The sequence below is a fragment of the Larus michahellis genome, chromosome 5, assembly GCF_964199755.1.
Source record: "Larus michahellis chromosome 5, bLarMic1.1, whole genome shotgun sequence".
NCBI classification, from domain to species: Eukaryota; Metazoa; Chordata; class Aves; order Charadriiformes; family Laridae; genus Larus; species Larus michahellis.
Genome location: NC_133900.1, coordinates 47358896 through 47374410, shown reverse-complemented (window position 1 = coordinate 47374410; position 15515 = coordinate 47358896). Strand labels below are relative to the sequence as shown.

The following is a 15515-nucleotide window of genomic DNA, read 5'->3' as shown; positions in this document are numbered from 1 at the left end:
GGCTTTCACCTTTCTATGTGTTATTATTTGCTCAATTTCAAAATTAAGGCAAACGCCTGCTGTCCACATCATGTTCCCATGCATCCTCTTATCACCACATATATTCTGCCTGCTGTGTCGGTGTCACTGAGAAAATGGCGTTTTGTTTTCAAAAAAGGAAGAACGCTTTGGAGTGAGCCCCTCATGAGGTGGTCAGTAAATGTGTGCCATGAGGTGTACATGCTTTTAGGTGGGAGGAACAGAGCTCTGTCACCCGGGCGCAGCTGGTTGCCTCAGACAACCGCTGCCAAGTTGCTAAATTAAACCGTTACTTCACAAAAAGGGGAACAAGCAAGGAGAAACGGCAACAGAGGCAGAGAGAGACTCCCAGACGCCGTGCGCAGCCCTCACAGAGCCCTGACACCACGCAGGACCTACTCTGTGCAGGAGCAGGAGGGAGGCCTTGTGCTCACCAAAACTTGGGCTGCACCCTCTGGGCCTTGCTCTCCCCTCAGAGGCACAGCCATGGCAGCAGCCTGGGCAGGGAGAGGCATCCTGGGGCCCAGCCCGGGCAGGGGGAGCCATCCCAAGGCCCGGGCCGGGCGGGGTCACCTCGCACACCCTCCCGGGACCCGAGAGAGCCGCCTCTCCCCGCTGACCCCGGCTCCCTCCCGAGGCTCCCCCTCAGCTTTCCCGCCAAACCACATTTCCCGTCGTGCCCCGCCGCGGACTCCATTTCCCATCCTGCCCCGCGCCTCCGCGCCACCGCCCCCTCCCATTGGCTGCCAGGGGCGGGGCGGCCGGGCGGTGGACTACATCTCCCGGCGTACAGCGCGGGGGAGCTGCGGGTGGGCCGCGGCCAATCAGAGGGGGTAGTGGCGCCGGGGGCGGGGCCCGGCGCCGGCAGCAGGGGGAGGCTGTTTAAAGTGGCGCTTTTGCGGCGCGCGAAGGGGATGGCGGCGCCGGCGGACTATCCCCCGTTCCAGCTGGGGAAGCCCCGCTTCCAGCAGGTACCGCCACCGCCACCGGGCGGGGGGGCGGCGGGAGGAGGGGGGGGACAGGGGTAGGGATCGGCGGCGGGAGCTGCCCCCCCCGGCGCGGCGCCGTTCCCCCACCCCCCGCCGTGAGGAGAGACCCCCGCTCCTCTCCTCTCTCCCCGTCCCCCTCCCTCCTGGCGGCGCGATGATTGGTGCGCGGTGCAGGTCCCCCCCTGCCGTTGGGCCGCGGCGCTGTCACTCAGAGCCACCGCCCCCCCGCCCCGCGGCGGCTCCCGCGGCGGGCGGCGATTGGCGCGTCCCGCCGTGCCCCTGTGGCTCGGGGCGGGAGCGCGGAGCCCCAAAACTCCAGGTTCGAGCCCCGCAGCCGCCGTTGAGGGCAGCGGGGTTGGGCGGGGGTCCCGAGTGCCAGGGCACGGCGCGGCCTCGTCGTTTCCCACTCTCCCCGTTGGTATGAGGGTTGGCCCTGCCCCAGCGGGGGTGGCGGCGAGCCCAAGGTTGCAGGGAGGTGAGGAGCTGCCCCGGGAGGGTGCAGGGCCTGCAGCGCTGGGCCCAGAGGTGGGAGCGGTTCCTGAGGGATGTGGGTGGGTGTGGGAACCAGGGCCGCTCTGGAGTGGGCGCTTCAACTGCCACGCAATGGGCTGTCCGTGCTGCGGGCTCACCTGGCTGCTCAGCTGCCTCCGTGGGGTCAGGGCGGTGGCAGGGCAGGGGCCGATGGGGCCCAGAATGGCGTCGTGTGGGGTGCCTGAGGTGGCCGCTGAGGAAACGTGGTTTGGGACGAGGCGTGAGGTGAGGAAAGCGGCACCCGCGCAACAGAGCCACCCCATCCGTGGTACCCGATGACAGGGAGTGGCGAGGAAGGGCTGTAGCCCACGGCAGCTGTCCCCGGGTGAGGAGAGCAGGTCCGAGCAGCTCACCCCTGCTGCCGCCGTCCACAGCCTCCATTCTTAAGCTGCTGGCGGGGCCACTGCCATGGTGCGGCTGACAAAGGCCATGCTTCCTTCTTGTAGAGCCACGTCAGGCTTCCAATACGTCTGCCAAAGTTCATAAAACCTACTTCAGTCGCTCTTGAGCTGGGTAAGACCCCTCTGGAAAGGAATGAGCCATTGCAATTACCAAATCAAGAATGAGTAGCTGGAGTCTGCTTGTTAATAGGTGTGTGTTCCCCCCCCACTACTGGGGCAATCTCCAAGGAGACTCTCTTCCCACCATCCACACCATTATTTGCCAACCATCTGACTTGCTAATTACAGTTCACAGAGCTTAGCTTGACCAAAGGCGCCCGTTTGGGTTGCTGAGAAATCCGGTTGCTGATTTCCTATGGTGGGGGCAGCTCCTGGGTGGTGGATCTACGTGCCTTTTCCGCTCACTGCCTTGTCCCTGTTCGGGAGGTCATGTTCAGGAGGGAGACCTCCTCAGAGTGGTAGACCTGTAGCAGCAAGGAAGGGGTGACTTCCCCATGCGGGGAGCCTGCTCGTCTGCGTGATCTGAGGGATGCTCAGGCTGGGGAGACGAAGCTTTTTAATAAGGAGAGGAGGAGGAGGAGGAGACGCTACTCCCTCCTAGACACCACAGATGATTCGAGGCACACTTGGCAGTGAGTCAGGCACAGAATCGGTGCGTTCTGTTCATTAAGGAGCGACTGTCACTTGTAGCAACATTTAGAAAATGTTTCGAGGGGTATGGCAGGATGTTAATGATTGCGTGCGTGTTTGAGCCGAGATGTCCTCTCTCCTCGCTGCCACTCCTGGGAGATGAGCCGAGTGCGTTTCTACCATGGTCCAGATCTAGGGTGAAGGTTGCCCATCAGCAAAAGCGCCCTTGGGACTAGATGCTTCAGGGGTGCTTTGCCGGAGGGCCACACCAACTATTGGAAATCATTCCCCTTCTCTTCTTTGGTGGTTTTATTCCTTTCCTGTAAAATGGAGGTCCTGCAGGAGCCGTAGGATGGGTTGTGGTGCCAGTGTCCTGCCAGCTCTCGCCCTGCACTCCCCTGTTTTCTCCTGCTTCATCTGCCCATGTATGAAGCGCAGCTGCTGGACAGCCCAGTCTGGGATGCGGCAGCATTGTGGGGTCACAGAGCAAGAGAGACTCAAGTATTGCCAGGGCCAAGGGCCACCCGGCTGGATCCTGCTCTGGTTGGGATGTGGCACCTGCCCCATCAGCGCTGCAGCCATGTGCCCGCCCCCATCACACAACCTGGCAGAGCCGAGGTCCTTCATCTCTGGGTCAGTCAGTTATGGTCACTTATTTCCCCTGTCTTGACCTTGGTGTTTGCTACCAAACTTCAGTCTCCAGTGCTGGGGAGGAATGCCTACATGACCCCAAGGGATTGGCGGACCTCAAACACCACAGTCCTTTTCTATCGGCTGTTCAGTGTGTTTCCCTGCAGCTCTCTGCCTTTCCTGTTCTTTTGGTGGCCTGTTGCAGGGTTTTATCTGTTTATAAGATCTGGGCTTTAGTGGTTCAGCTGACAAAGGATGCCTTATTTGTTTGGAAAGGATTAGTGACGCTTGGCGTGGTTATTTAAATTCTAGACGTAGCCCTGTGTGATGACAGCATTTACTTTTCCTCTGAAACGCTGGCTGGGAGCAGGTCTGGAGCTATTTAAGTGGAGAGTTGACTAAAACTGGGGCTGGGAGAGATGCAAGGAGCTGTGCTAAGCATCTTTGTCCCTGTGGGGGAAAACAAGGAAAAGTTGTGTGTTAGGAACAAAAACCTTGGAGAGCAAACTCGGCTGCCTGGGGATTTGGTTCAGAGGAGACACAGTAGCTTCCTTCCCCCTGCTGTGACACAGAGCCTCAGGAAAGTGGCTGAGCAGAATTTAGGACGACAGGCAGGAGACGTCCATCCCTAGCACTGCCTCTGGAGATTATTAAATTCTCCTTTTCCCCTCCCTTATTGTGCAGTTCACTTGTTTTTCTTGATCTTTGGGCAAGTGGAGTTCTGTCGAGTCACCTTTTTTTTTTTTTTTTTCTTTCTGTGATGGAAAGAGGCTCTGCCTCCCAATGGAAGCGGGATATTTTTAGGTAAAAGAAGAAACGAGGACATTAGGCTTGAGAATGTATGATAAGAACTTTCTGAGATAAGAATTTTCTGACGAGTAGTTCTAATTTGTTAGGCATACTCCTGTGTTTGGTTTGTTTTGTTTTGTTGTGTTTTAAAAGGATTTTCTAAGTGCTCCCTCTTTTAAAGCCAAAGCACTAAATGCGTGTTCCCGGTGCTCTGGAGTCTCTGTCTGTAGTCTAGACATTTACCCTCGGCAAAATAAATGCTGCTCTTTTTTTTTTCTTTTTTTCTTTTCTTTTTTTGTATCAGAAAAGCTGAGGAAGTGTTTCCAGCGAGGGTCTAAAGGTGTGCGTGCAGCTGATTGCTAACTAGGGGTGTTAACTGCTGGAGGAAGACAGTGCCAGTTAAACTCTGGTGTTTTTATTGGGGTCAGCCCTCTAAAAAGTAACACAAGGTTGTCTCGGCTAGTGCAGGAGGACTGCAAGCACAGGAGAAACTGAACAAAAGGTGAGCTGACTTGCTTCCCAACTTAAGTCCAGGGTGGCCATCTCAACAAGCAGAACTCGTGATCATGCCTTGTCCTCTTTGCTAAGAAGGAAAGAATTTAAAAAAAAAAAAAAAAGAGGTAGAGATCTTAGATCCTTCAGGGGAAAGAGAGGGAAATAAAAGGGAATAAACCCAAATCAGAACCGTAAACATTTTTTATTCCTTGAACAGCTCAGTGTGTACATACAGTCATGGAGTAAATGATGTACTTAGGATGTTTTATTCTGTTGGCCAAACATGCCATTTCTATGACTGCGATATTAACAGCGTCATTAGAGATGTGCTGTTGTCAGAGCTTGACCTTGCAGATATTTTAAATGTTGGAACTCAGAAGTGTCTTATGCTAAAAATCGTTATTTCCTGCTCTTTGTATACTTTAATCTGGTAAGTTTAAAGCATAACCAGAGTTTATTACCCACCTTAGCAAAACCACGTGCCTCCTATGTCCAGGATAACGCTTGCAATAACGCACAGATAAAGATGCTCTTGGTTAGATATGCCTCTCAAGAGCTCAATGGCTTGCAGATTGCATACTGTAATTGCTGAAAGCCCTGGTCCAGGCAGTGGGAGGAACCAGAGCTGTATTGTAACGTTAACACAGAAGTTTCTCCTTGTGCTGCTCAGTGTAATTTATTTTCCACTTTTTTTAAAGTGAATGAAACTCATTCCTTCTAAAAGGCCCTCATTATAGAGAAGGGATTTTCTTAAAAGGCTGCAGAAGGATGTTTAAGGTTGGTTCATAACTGCTTTAATTCTTGTGTATGTGCAGGTCCAGCCCACCGTGTTCAAGCTGCTTGAGATAAGGTTGGCATATGCTAAATGGTGTTTGCTGTCGCCAAAGGTGGCTTTCTCAGCCCTGAAGATGGGCTGATCCTGTTTATCCTGTGCAATCTATTGGGCCCTGCAAACACATGCTTTAAGATGAATTGCAGAGGAGAAGCGGGAATACAGACACCTTTGAGTTTGATGTTTATCTGTTAACTTCACAGAACCTGCCAAAAAAGCCATCCGTTGGCTTCTTTACATCTCTATCAGCCAGGACTGGATTTTAAACAGGGAGTTTGATTGTTTGTGTCTTGTGCTGCAAGATATAAACCCATACTACTCCACGTAATGCCCGTGAAAGGTTTCCATGTCATGTCCCATCTGTGTTCATGAGAAAACCTGTCACTGCAGGTAACCGAAGTTACCGAGAAGCAGGAGCTATTCCTATACACACTCTTGACTTGTAAAGTCAAATTGAAAATATTGAAGGGCTGGGAGTCTGTAATTTGTAATGGGCTGGACTGCAAGTGTGCATGCAGTTACACGGCTCTGGTGTCTGGCTGTACCTTGCCAGAGTCCCGCTGCTCAATGGCTTGAATTTTCTTAATTTTGTTTGGTTTAGCTTAAATCTCTTCCTAATTAATTTAAAGCTGATGTTAGCCTGTATTTTTTTTTTATAGCTTGAAAAAAAAACCCCAAGTCCGCATGTCTTTTTCTCTGGCTTAATTAAATCCCTTTTAAAATCACACTGTAATTAAATTGGTAAAGTTGTGCATATCTCCTGTTCTTCCCAGGACTGCCCAGGATACAATTTTGAGGAATACTCGCCCTCTTCAAGGTGATAAACAAGTTCTTGTTCATAGTCACTTACCCATCTCTCGCTGCCCTTCTTCAAGTTTCTGGAGCCTGTAAGGAGTAGTTTTCCTTCTAGTTCTTATCTCAGAGTCAGATGGATCTTGCATGGCCCGCAGCACAGCCACTTAAATGAGCTGGATCTGTAATGTACTCCTGTGGTCCCTATGAACTGCTGTGCCATGTAAGGGAATTAATATTCCCAGCCACTTTGCAGAACTTCATCTTGCTTGCAGGCTGGTGAGAACTGGTCCCAAAATAGCCACGATTAATCACAGGAAATTTGTGTTATTCAGTTTTTTTCCCAGATAACTGTTTACTACAACAGATGTTACTGGAATAAAATGGCAAAAAAGACCACGGATGGATATTTAGGAGCTGAAGGTCAAACTTATGGGCGTCCTGCAAGCTCCATCCCTTGCATGACAGTCAGAGCTGGAAACGATCCTGTTGTTAAAAAGGAACCATCCTGAATCCTCACTTAAATCTGGGTTTGCTTGACTGCAGTGTGCCATAGGGCTGCCACTGTGCTGGTGCCTGGCTGTTCCTGTGCCCCAGGCCTTGGTCCTCTCATCCCGTTCCCTTGTCCTAACAACTCTTGGTTTGCTGGAGGGATGCAAACTTGGTATGTCCAGTTGAAACCTTGGAGGGAGGCAGGAATACCTTTCTTTTCCCTTTCTAGGCGATAACGGGCATGGAATGGTGGAGAAAGGATGGAGGAGAAAGGGTCAGAGAGAGGGTATGGGAAAAGAAAGCAGTTTGTGTATGATGTACAGCAAAAGACACGCTGGAACAGGGAATAACACTGTTTTAGTAATGAAATGGCATTTAAAAGGCAAATAAAGTCAAACTCCCTCTTCTTAGAATTTGTGGTAATGAATGAGCATGTGTTTGACAGGGCCTGGGACAAGGCAGTAGCTGGTGGGAGAAGGGCTGAGCAGTGCCTTGGCTGTCTGAGTTGCAGCAATAACAGTGCTCCGTTGCTGACAACCTTCAGAAAGTGGTTATCTAAGTATAAGGATTTGCAATGTGGACCATGGGGAAGTACTTGCTACAATGCCTGGTCTTTCCCTGCTTGTCCTGCACCCCATAAGTTTGCTTTAGCATCATTTTGCTGAGATGATTCTGTTACATCCAAGAGCACTGGCTGCTTTGTGTATCCTAAAGCCTTCTAACAGCTTAAAAAGAAAGCAGTCATAGCCCAGGGAAGTAAATGCTTGTTAGCAATGGCAGAACTTCAAGCAGTTACAGAAGAAAAGCATAAAAACTAGAAACTGCAATATTCTGCTTCTCCTGAGGTCAGCCTCTTGTTTCCTGAGGCTGAGGATTTCAATGAGGCGTCTCTTTGCTGTAGAAAACCTGTTATGATGTGGCAGTGTCTGGTCTGATCTAGATCAACACCAAATTTTAAATAGCTTTTTTTGATAATAAAGAGAAAGGAATAAGAAAAATGTCTCTGTAACATGTTTCTGAATTTGTTTCTTCCAATGGTTTTAAATTAGCTTCTTCATAGGGGCTACTCCTTTCGTCTTAGCAGAGCCAAAAGGTCCTGTAAGAAAACCGAGAAGGTCAAGTCAGTGCCTGCTCGATCACTTGGTTTTCTTTACCTGGTACTGTGGAGTGCAGCAAAGGCAACCAGTAATGTGCAATGGATTCATTTGGAGTTGGAAAATAATTTGGAAGTTGAATGTATTTTAAGATGAAATAATTTTGTTATGATTTTATTTATTTATTTTCCTTCACTCTTATTCACAGTTAAACGCGATACTCCCGTCACACAAAACACAGCAGTGCTCAGTGAAGTCTGAGTGCAAGCGAGGAGTGAAAAATATCAGTATGTAAATGAAAGTAAATGTGTTCAGGGGGTCTCTGGGTTGAGACAACTCTGCGGGAACCAATTTTTTTAGTTCGTTAGAGCCAAAGAAGTCCCTTTTGAAGGCTTCTTGTTTGTGGTCAGTCTGCAAAACAGTCTGTTGCGTTTTGGCTATTGATTTCCTACTTACCCTGTAGAAACTTGGTATTTGCAGGAAAGTATTTGACTTGTGATTGAAGAGCAAAATCCTGATCTGTTCTGTGAGTTCGGTCTTGTGGTTATGTTCACGAAGGCGTCTTGAGTTGCAGTTAAGGTGCAACAGTTGGATCTGATTTAATTTGCCTCTAAATTGCTGAATTATTAGGATTTGGGGTTTTTTCCCCTTTTGTTTTGCATGCACCTCGGTGAAAACAAATACCACTTTCTAATTAAAAAAAAATTCTGATGGCTTCTAGTCAGGAGACTAAACCTGGGAAGCAGGAACTGACCTGGATGACGGAAAGGCAACCATCATTGAGTGGCAGTGAAGCGGCTTTCCATACTGATCTGAAAAGGAAAACTGTAAAATCTCATGGCTGGACAGCAGTAAAAACAACAGATATTTTGTGCTCAGGGGCTGTACAATTGTCGTAAATACACTGCTGCTTAGGAGGGCTGAGCAGTGAAACAGGCAGTGATGGTATTTGGATGCACCCTCAAGAAGACAACTTTGGTCTTGGTTTGAATTTGGTTCCATTTTATATGGTTCTCAGAGAGACCACAGAAAGAGCGCTTTTGTTGTGGAAAAATGAGGTTCTCATTCATCAGAGTTTAAAAAAAAAAAAAAAAAAAAAAACAAAACTTGTTCAAACTTATACTCCTCTACTTTTTTGGTCTGGTTTTTTTTTTCTCGAAACAAGGCACAGCACCATGAATTGACTGAGATATTTTAGGTTTAGAACCGGGGACTTCCACCCATCCCACTCTGCCACTCATCTCTCTTTGATGTTGCTCTCCTCTGTCCAAGGCTGAGCTTTATTTGCTTCTTTTCCCCTGGGTTCGTTGATTGCAAGCGAGCCCAGCTTGCATGCGCATGAAGGGGAGAAGCGGGATGGGGAAAGTGCTTCTTTACCAATTAGAATCTATTTTTTTTTCCAGTTGCTTGATTAACAGAGCTGCTCTTTTAAAAATCTTGGCCTGGATGTGGGAGTGAGTGAGGTTTAATGCAGTTGCCTCGTTTGAAGAAACTTGGACTCGAAGCAGCAGAGCGAGAAGTTTGTTAATGGCTTGTCTTCTGCTGCGTTGTCCTGCTGTGGTGATGAGCGATGTTGAGCTGCCCTGTGAGCTGATCAGGAAGTGTTAAAGTATAACTCACTGCCATGGGACTGCGTCTATTCCTGTTTCTTGGAATCTGGGAAAGAAAGCAGCCAGGCCGTGACAGAGATTGAGCCTCAGGGTGGCAATAGCCCTTCTGCTGGAAAGATTAGTTGGTGGTTGAGCACCAGAATCCTCTTTGTGGAAGACTTTTAAGAGTGTTTTTTCACTTCCAGGTGCCTCATAAGAGCAACAGGAAAAAGCATGTTTATGTAATTGCATTTTACTCATGGTAATGCAAAAAGAAATTGGAAACCACGGCCGATGAGTTGGGTCTTGCTGCCTGCTTTAGAGCAGAGAGGATGGACTCAAGCTCAGGTCTTCCTGCCTGGCCTCTTTGTGCATCCCTGATGGTCAGAGATATTCTTGAGAACTGGCTTCTGCCTTGTGTTTCAGCCTGGCGAAGAAGTACATGTGCGTTCCCATTGTCCTTTCTTTGGCGTAACAGTAGCAAGAGGGTAATTTTTTTTTTTTTTTTTTTTTGAAGAGGGGATGAAAGAAGCAAGCACCGAAATAGTCCTCTCTGCTGGCAGACAAGCAGTTGGCCCTAGGTGATCTTGCACCATGAAGTGCCTTATGGTATCTGAGAAACGGATGCTCTGGCCGTCATCTCCTAGCAAGCCCATAGCACTGTGCCAGCTGCTTGTCTCCGTGTTTGCTTCCTAGCCTAGCCCGTATATTCAGAATTATTTTAAGCAATTTTGTTTCTTGGAGAAAGCCTTCAGAAAGCCCCAAGACTTTTTCATACAGATCTTTTAAGTTTCATGAGGCTGAAAAACCACTTCTTCCCGTACTAGGTTGCAGCATTTCTGGTTGGTTTCATGTATATTTGTCCCTAAAGATCGGAATGTTGGCCATAAGCATTTGAAAGAATGGTCAGCAGCTCTGCATGGTAGAATTGGCTTTTTTTATTTTTATTTTTTTGCTCTGGACCTTACTGTGCAGTTCCATGGGAGCCTGAGTCAGGGCTGTTGTCCTGACCCCACGCGAATGGTCCGGCCCTTGCCTTGGGGCTTGTCTGACCACAGAAGAAACAGGTTCAGGCAACACCACCACCTGAAAATTAAACCCTCATTTAAGGTTTAGGCTTTTGGCACTCTTAGCTCCCCGATCAGACGGTTGCAGCATTGGGTGAGTGTCAGTGCTGGCACAGGGCAGGAGAGGAGGAGTGGGTGTGGGAACGGGATTGCAGCAGGATGGGTTTGAGCTGCTGAATCGTGTCCTTGGCTGGGTGTCGCTGAGGTTGCACCAGGCAAGGATCAGAGCAGGAGACCAGCACTGTATTTGAGCCAAACAATGACCCTGGGCTATGAGACTGGCTTCCTGAGAGCCTCTGCAGCTTTGCAAATTTAAATCTGTACTTCTAAAATAACATGTACAACATGCAAATTTTAACTTATGGTCTCATTCCCTCCTCCTTGTGCTTTGTACTGTCATTTGTACCTATGTAAAGTGGGTGTAAAATACTGATGTTCTATTTAATATTGTTTTTCTCACTGTGAAATGCATATCACCACAATAAAGGCAGTGGAGAAGTCGAGGCCACTTAAATTTAAAAATCCTCCCCTTCTGTTCTTGTTTAAACCATGTACTTACAACTGCTCTGAATTCTCTTAACTGCTGTTTGGCGTTGAGCGAGTGCAGAAGGATGGGCAGTGGGAGAGGGATGGTGGTACGTGGGAGCGCTTAGGATAACGTGACGAGGGACCAAGTGAGTCATGTGTTAGTCATGTCACTCCCTGCGCCACTGGCAAGCATCGGGCAGTAGTGATGTGGAGGACAGTGGCATCTGCAGAGATCTTTATGTTGAAAATAAAAGTAAGGCAGCAAAATGTCAAGCTCGCAAAAGCCAGAAAGTACCAGAATTAGTGTTAATTAAATCAATGCTAATTAAAAACCACTGGGCTCTTTTTCTGAAGTTATGTGAAGCTATTTTGTTTAGTTGTGGGTTTTTCTTTTTTTAGTGCAGAACATGGAAAAATAACAGCAGAGAGTCTTGTAAGCAGCTGAGAACGGGGTGTTGCAACGTGAGGTGGTGGACAGCAGTGTTGCTGGAAACTGCCATTAGAGAGGGATTTCTGCCTGAATAAGTAGGCAGTATTATTGGTATTTCTCTGTGCTCTATGGATTCAGCAGAGAAGAACCAGCATGTTTCATAAAATTATGCCAGGCTGTGATTAAATGCCATTCTCGCTGCTTTATCCGTATTCCAGTCCTTTATTTATAGCACGCTTTTGCATTACAAACGCAACAAAAGATTTGCCTGCAAGTGGCTGCAGAGCACCCAGGGTAAAGGGGTCCCAACAGTCAAGAGCACCTGGAGGTCCGTGACCTGTGTCCTTTCTGCATCCGTGATGGGCTGCAAATTCCTGGTACAAATTCTGCAGGGGAGAAGCCCTGGGAGAAAGCAGCCGCTGGATCAGGCTGCCCCATGTCCATTTGGCCTTGCCAATGTCCACATAGTAATTTAGGTTGCACTAAGGCAGCTCTGGCACTCGGCCTACATCTGCATCCTCATAAAAGAATGCAGGCTGATGTTTGAGTGATGATGTACGTGTATCCTGAGTGCTCCTAATATACCAATATTTCATGGTCCGGTGCCTTGAGCTTGCCTAAATTCTTTTTTTTTTCTTTTTTTTTTTTCTCCCCTAAATACTGAGTCAAAACAGCTCTCCTTTCCTTTGGAGCTGCCCATGATCTTTCCAGCCTATTTCACAGGCACCTTCCCCTTTTTCAGACTCTGTTCCCGGCTCTCTGGATCCCTTTCTGGTCCTTCACACACTTTTACTGCTCCCAATGAAGGCATCTTCACCAGCTTTTGCACAGCATTATGCCTATGAGTGCACATCTAGATTGGATTTTTCCAAATGTGCAACTAAGAACAAGCCCAAACCATAAAGTTACAGTTTCTTTTACGTATGTTAAGGTTCACAGTCCATCTTCTGCTCTGTGATTGTGTAGGGACTGGCATGACGAAACCCAGCCCTAGTTTAGTGCCTGGACAATTCTGCAGTAAATGTAAGACATAAAACTGGGTTTGTGCTTAGTCTTATCTTTTCCCTTTCTCATTCTTCCCATCAAGGAGAAAACTATCTGATCCCTTGTTGAGCCTTTAAACTCTTTTTAGAGCATTTGAAAATACAATTTACATACCTTCTTCTCCAGCAGTGTAGGGGTCCAGGAGTTTCTTCACACTAGTCTCTCCCCCAAGTCAGGGACCCTGTGGTGCTGCTGGTCCCACGAGATGGGTGCTAGTGGGAATGAGGATGAGCAACAGAGGGACGGTGTTAAAGATATTGCAGGGTGGGAATTCCTTTGACAGCATCGCTCAGTGTGGGAGGTCTGTCGCGACACTGTTAGGTTTTTGTGGCCTGAGACATCTCCCAGGAGTCCCATAGGTAGGGTTAAGCAAGCAATATGTTTTTTTTGGCAAAAAGTAAAGGATATTTTAGCAGTTTCATAGTATCCCTTTATTAAAGCATCTATATTGGTATCCTGTTAATAGCAATGCTGCTGTTAGCAGGGTCCTTTCAGACTTTCAATCACAAATTACCAGTGAAAAGCTTCTATATTATTTCTTTTTAGTTGATACTTAGTTCTGCAGAGGAAATAAAACCTTTCTCTGCAGCAGGTGAAAGGCAACTTCTAACTGAACACATTTTGGTTTTTTTTCCTGTCTTCCAGACTTCATTTTATGGCAGATTCAGACACTTCTTGGACATCATTGATCCGCGCACTCTCTTTGTTACTGAGGTAATGTATACGCGCCTTGTTTTCGGAAAGTAATGTTTATTAGACAGGTTTGGATTAAAAACAATTTTTTCTGTGAACAGCAGAAGTAACGAAGCCAGGTTTCCAGTGGATTTGTGTCTCACAGTTGATTGATTGCCCAACTGAGCTTTGTTAAATCCGTAGCAGAAACTTGCTCGTTATTAGACATCAGTGAATCCACACCTGTCAGTCTTGCATCTCCCTCTAGTAATTGGTGAGACCCTGAACTGGTTTCAGTCAAGCTTGCCAGTGATGCCGCCTTCTCAGAAGGAAAACTCCTGCAAGAAAAAAAATAATGTGGGTGAGTAGATAAGAGAGCGAATATTAATGCTTTATGGAGGCGATGAGCTGCAGTATGAGCTGGGTGGGCTCGCACTGCAGTTTTTCAGTGGCTGCACTCAAGAAGACCTTCTCTGAGCAAGGTGTTATAGTTTTTCCTTAGTTATTACCCTGTTTGTAACAGACTTTTGGGTTTCTGGCCCTTTTATGTTCCATTTAGTGTTGCCTGGCATTACTACATTTCCCTGTTTCATAAAATACTGAGCTAACAGTTGTGGGGAATCCTTTAGAAGAAATATTTCTACTGTTGATCTTTAATTCTGCCTGTTGGCCGGCAAACTTAAGATTTTGCTTTCAGTGAAGGGCAGCTGCCTTTTCCTTTTTCTTTTTTCTTTGACGTTTTTAATTTTTTTTTAAGGTGGAGTAGCGCAAGATGACAATATATGTGCAAACAATTCTGAAAACACAGGGAGCTGAACTGCTCACTGTAGCTAGTGGTGAGCTGAGTCCGGTTCCTTGCACACTGTGATGTCAGGGGGAAAAAAAAGTCCCAACACAACTTTAAATAATCTTTTCCTTCTAAATCAACTAGCTTTTTTCAAACACATAGGCTGAGATGTATCATGTCATTCATTTTGAGTACCTTTTGTATGTGTGCCCAAGAGAACTGCAGAAAATAAAGCAGCTGCTCTTACGCCATCACACTGAAGATTATACTTTCCCTTGTAAAAGCACAGGGTCACATCAAGTTTGAGATAATTTTCAAAAGCCACCAACCTTGCTGTGGAGCTTATGTAGCTGGAGATGTAACCTGCTAGCAAAAGAACGTCACAATTCCAAAGAGATTGTTAGCCATCATTCTGTCATGATAAAAGGGAATGAAAATCACAATATTACCTGAGCATACAATGCACTTTGCAGATGCTAAAGCTGCCGTTTAAAGAGGATGTAAGCACGTATGCGGGAATAAAAACAATAGTGCCCATTAAAGGCTTGGTGCTGCTCTTACCTTAGCAGAGATTTAGTGTTAAGTGCAACACAATGCGCATTGGAGTGTGTTTGACAGTGTGGGGAATCTTCTGGTGTGCAGTTGTGGTGATGCAGAGACTGTGATACGTGGCTTGTGAGATCTCTTTATATATTTTCATAATTTTGATTCTGAAATTCATAAATGGATGCAAAGGGCCTTCTAGTACCTAATGATAATTTTTGGAGGGAAGGAGAAGATGCTTTGCATGCAAAAGAGAATGGGAAGTTGGAGAAGGGAGACTGTCTTTGCCCGTTTTTGTCATGCACTGGGAATGCTAATTAAAAGCCTGAGGATGGTGAGGAAACTGAGGCTCAGAAATACATGGATCCAGACAGGCACTGAAACACCAGACTAATTTGCAGTAGAAAGTTTTGCAGAGTTGATATTTGGTAGATTTCAATAAGTGTGTGCTTTCCAGCCTACTGCTCTGGGGCATGATGTCTGGGACAGGATTTGCTCGGGATATTTGAAGATAAACACAGGTCCTGGGCTCCAGGCAGCTGGACCAGGAGGTCCTGAGTTGAGGTCACTTGGAAGAGAACTTCTGGTAGGACAAAAGAAACAGGTGAATCTGCTCATCTTTTGGGTGGATTTTGTTATGTCTCAGCTTGTTTTGTTTTCCTCTTTTTGGAGAAAAATTCTGTTGGGTGGATCCATCCAGTTCTGTTTATTTGAAATTTCTCTTCCTTTGGAAAGTTTCCATGTTCTAATAATAATCCTCACCTTTCTCAAATCTCCATTGAAGCCTATAGCGTGTGTATATATGTAGTTTGTTTTTTTTAAGCTGGGTGACCCACTGTGCGTAATGCAAGACCGAACTATTGGGTTTTACAGTGGCATTAATACAGAACAAAGACAGACTTCTCAAACTTACTTCTTGCATATCTCCAAAGTGGGGGGATATGAGTGAATTTGAGTTAGTGATTCTACTTTTTGCAGTTACAAAACAGATTTAAAGAGAGTGCACTGTGTTCACATTTGGGATGGGGCAAGCACTTTCACACTATGGTTATGGTAGTATAATGAAACAATTTAAGTTGAGCACTATAATTCAGTCTGGTTCCGCTGTGTACCCAAAACCTGTAATTCCGTTTATCCATTTTGGTACCTCCAGCAGCAAGCA

At 46.9% G+C, this 15515-nt stretch overlaps 1 protein-coding gene across 3 annotated transcripts in view; it reads left to right on the top strand.

Annotated features, from left to right (window-relative positions):
- The first annotated feature begins 829 nt into the window (after window positions 1-829).
- The window catches only part of SFXN5 (sideroflexin 5), a 100591-nt gene continuing 85905 nt past the window's right edge, over window positions 830-15515 (top strand). Inside the window, exons 1-2 of one of the 3 annotated variants that reach the window (XM_074587169.1) lie at window positions 830-989; window positions 12997-13065. In XM_074587169.1, the coding sequence (XP_074443270.1) occupies window positions 933-989; window positions 12997-13065 (126 nt within the window). In that variant the 5' untranslated portion in view covers window positions 830-932. Of the gene's footprint in view, window positions 990-1251; window positions 1483-12996; window positions 13066-15515 lie in introns of those variants that run through there. The other 2 variants (XM_074587170.1, XM_074587171.1) reach the window with 2 other exon arrangements.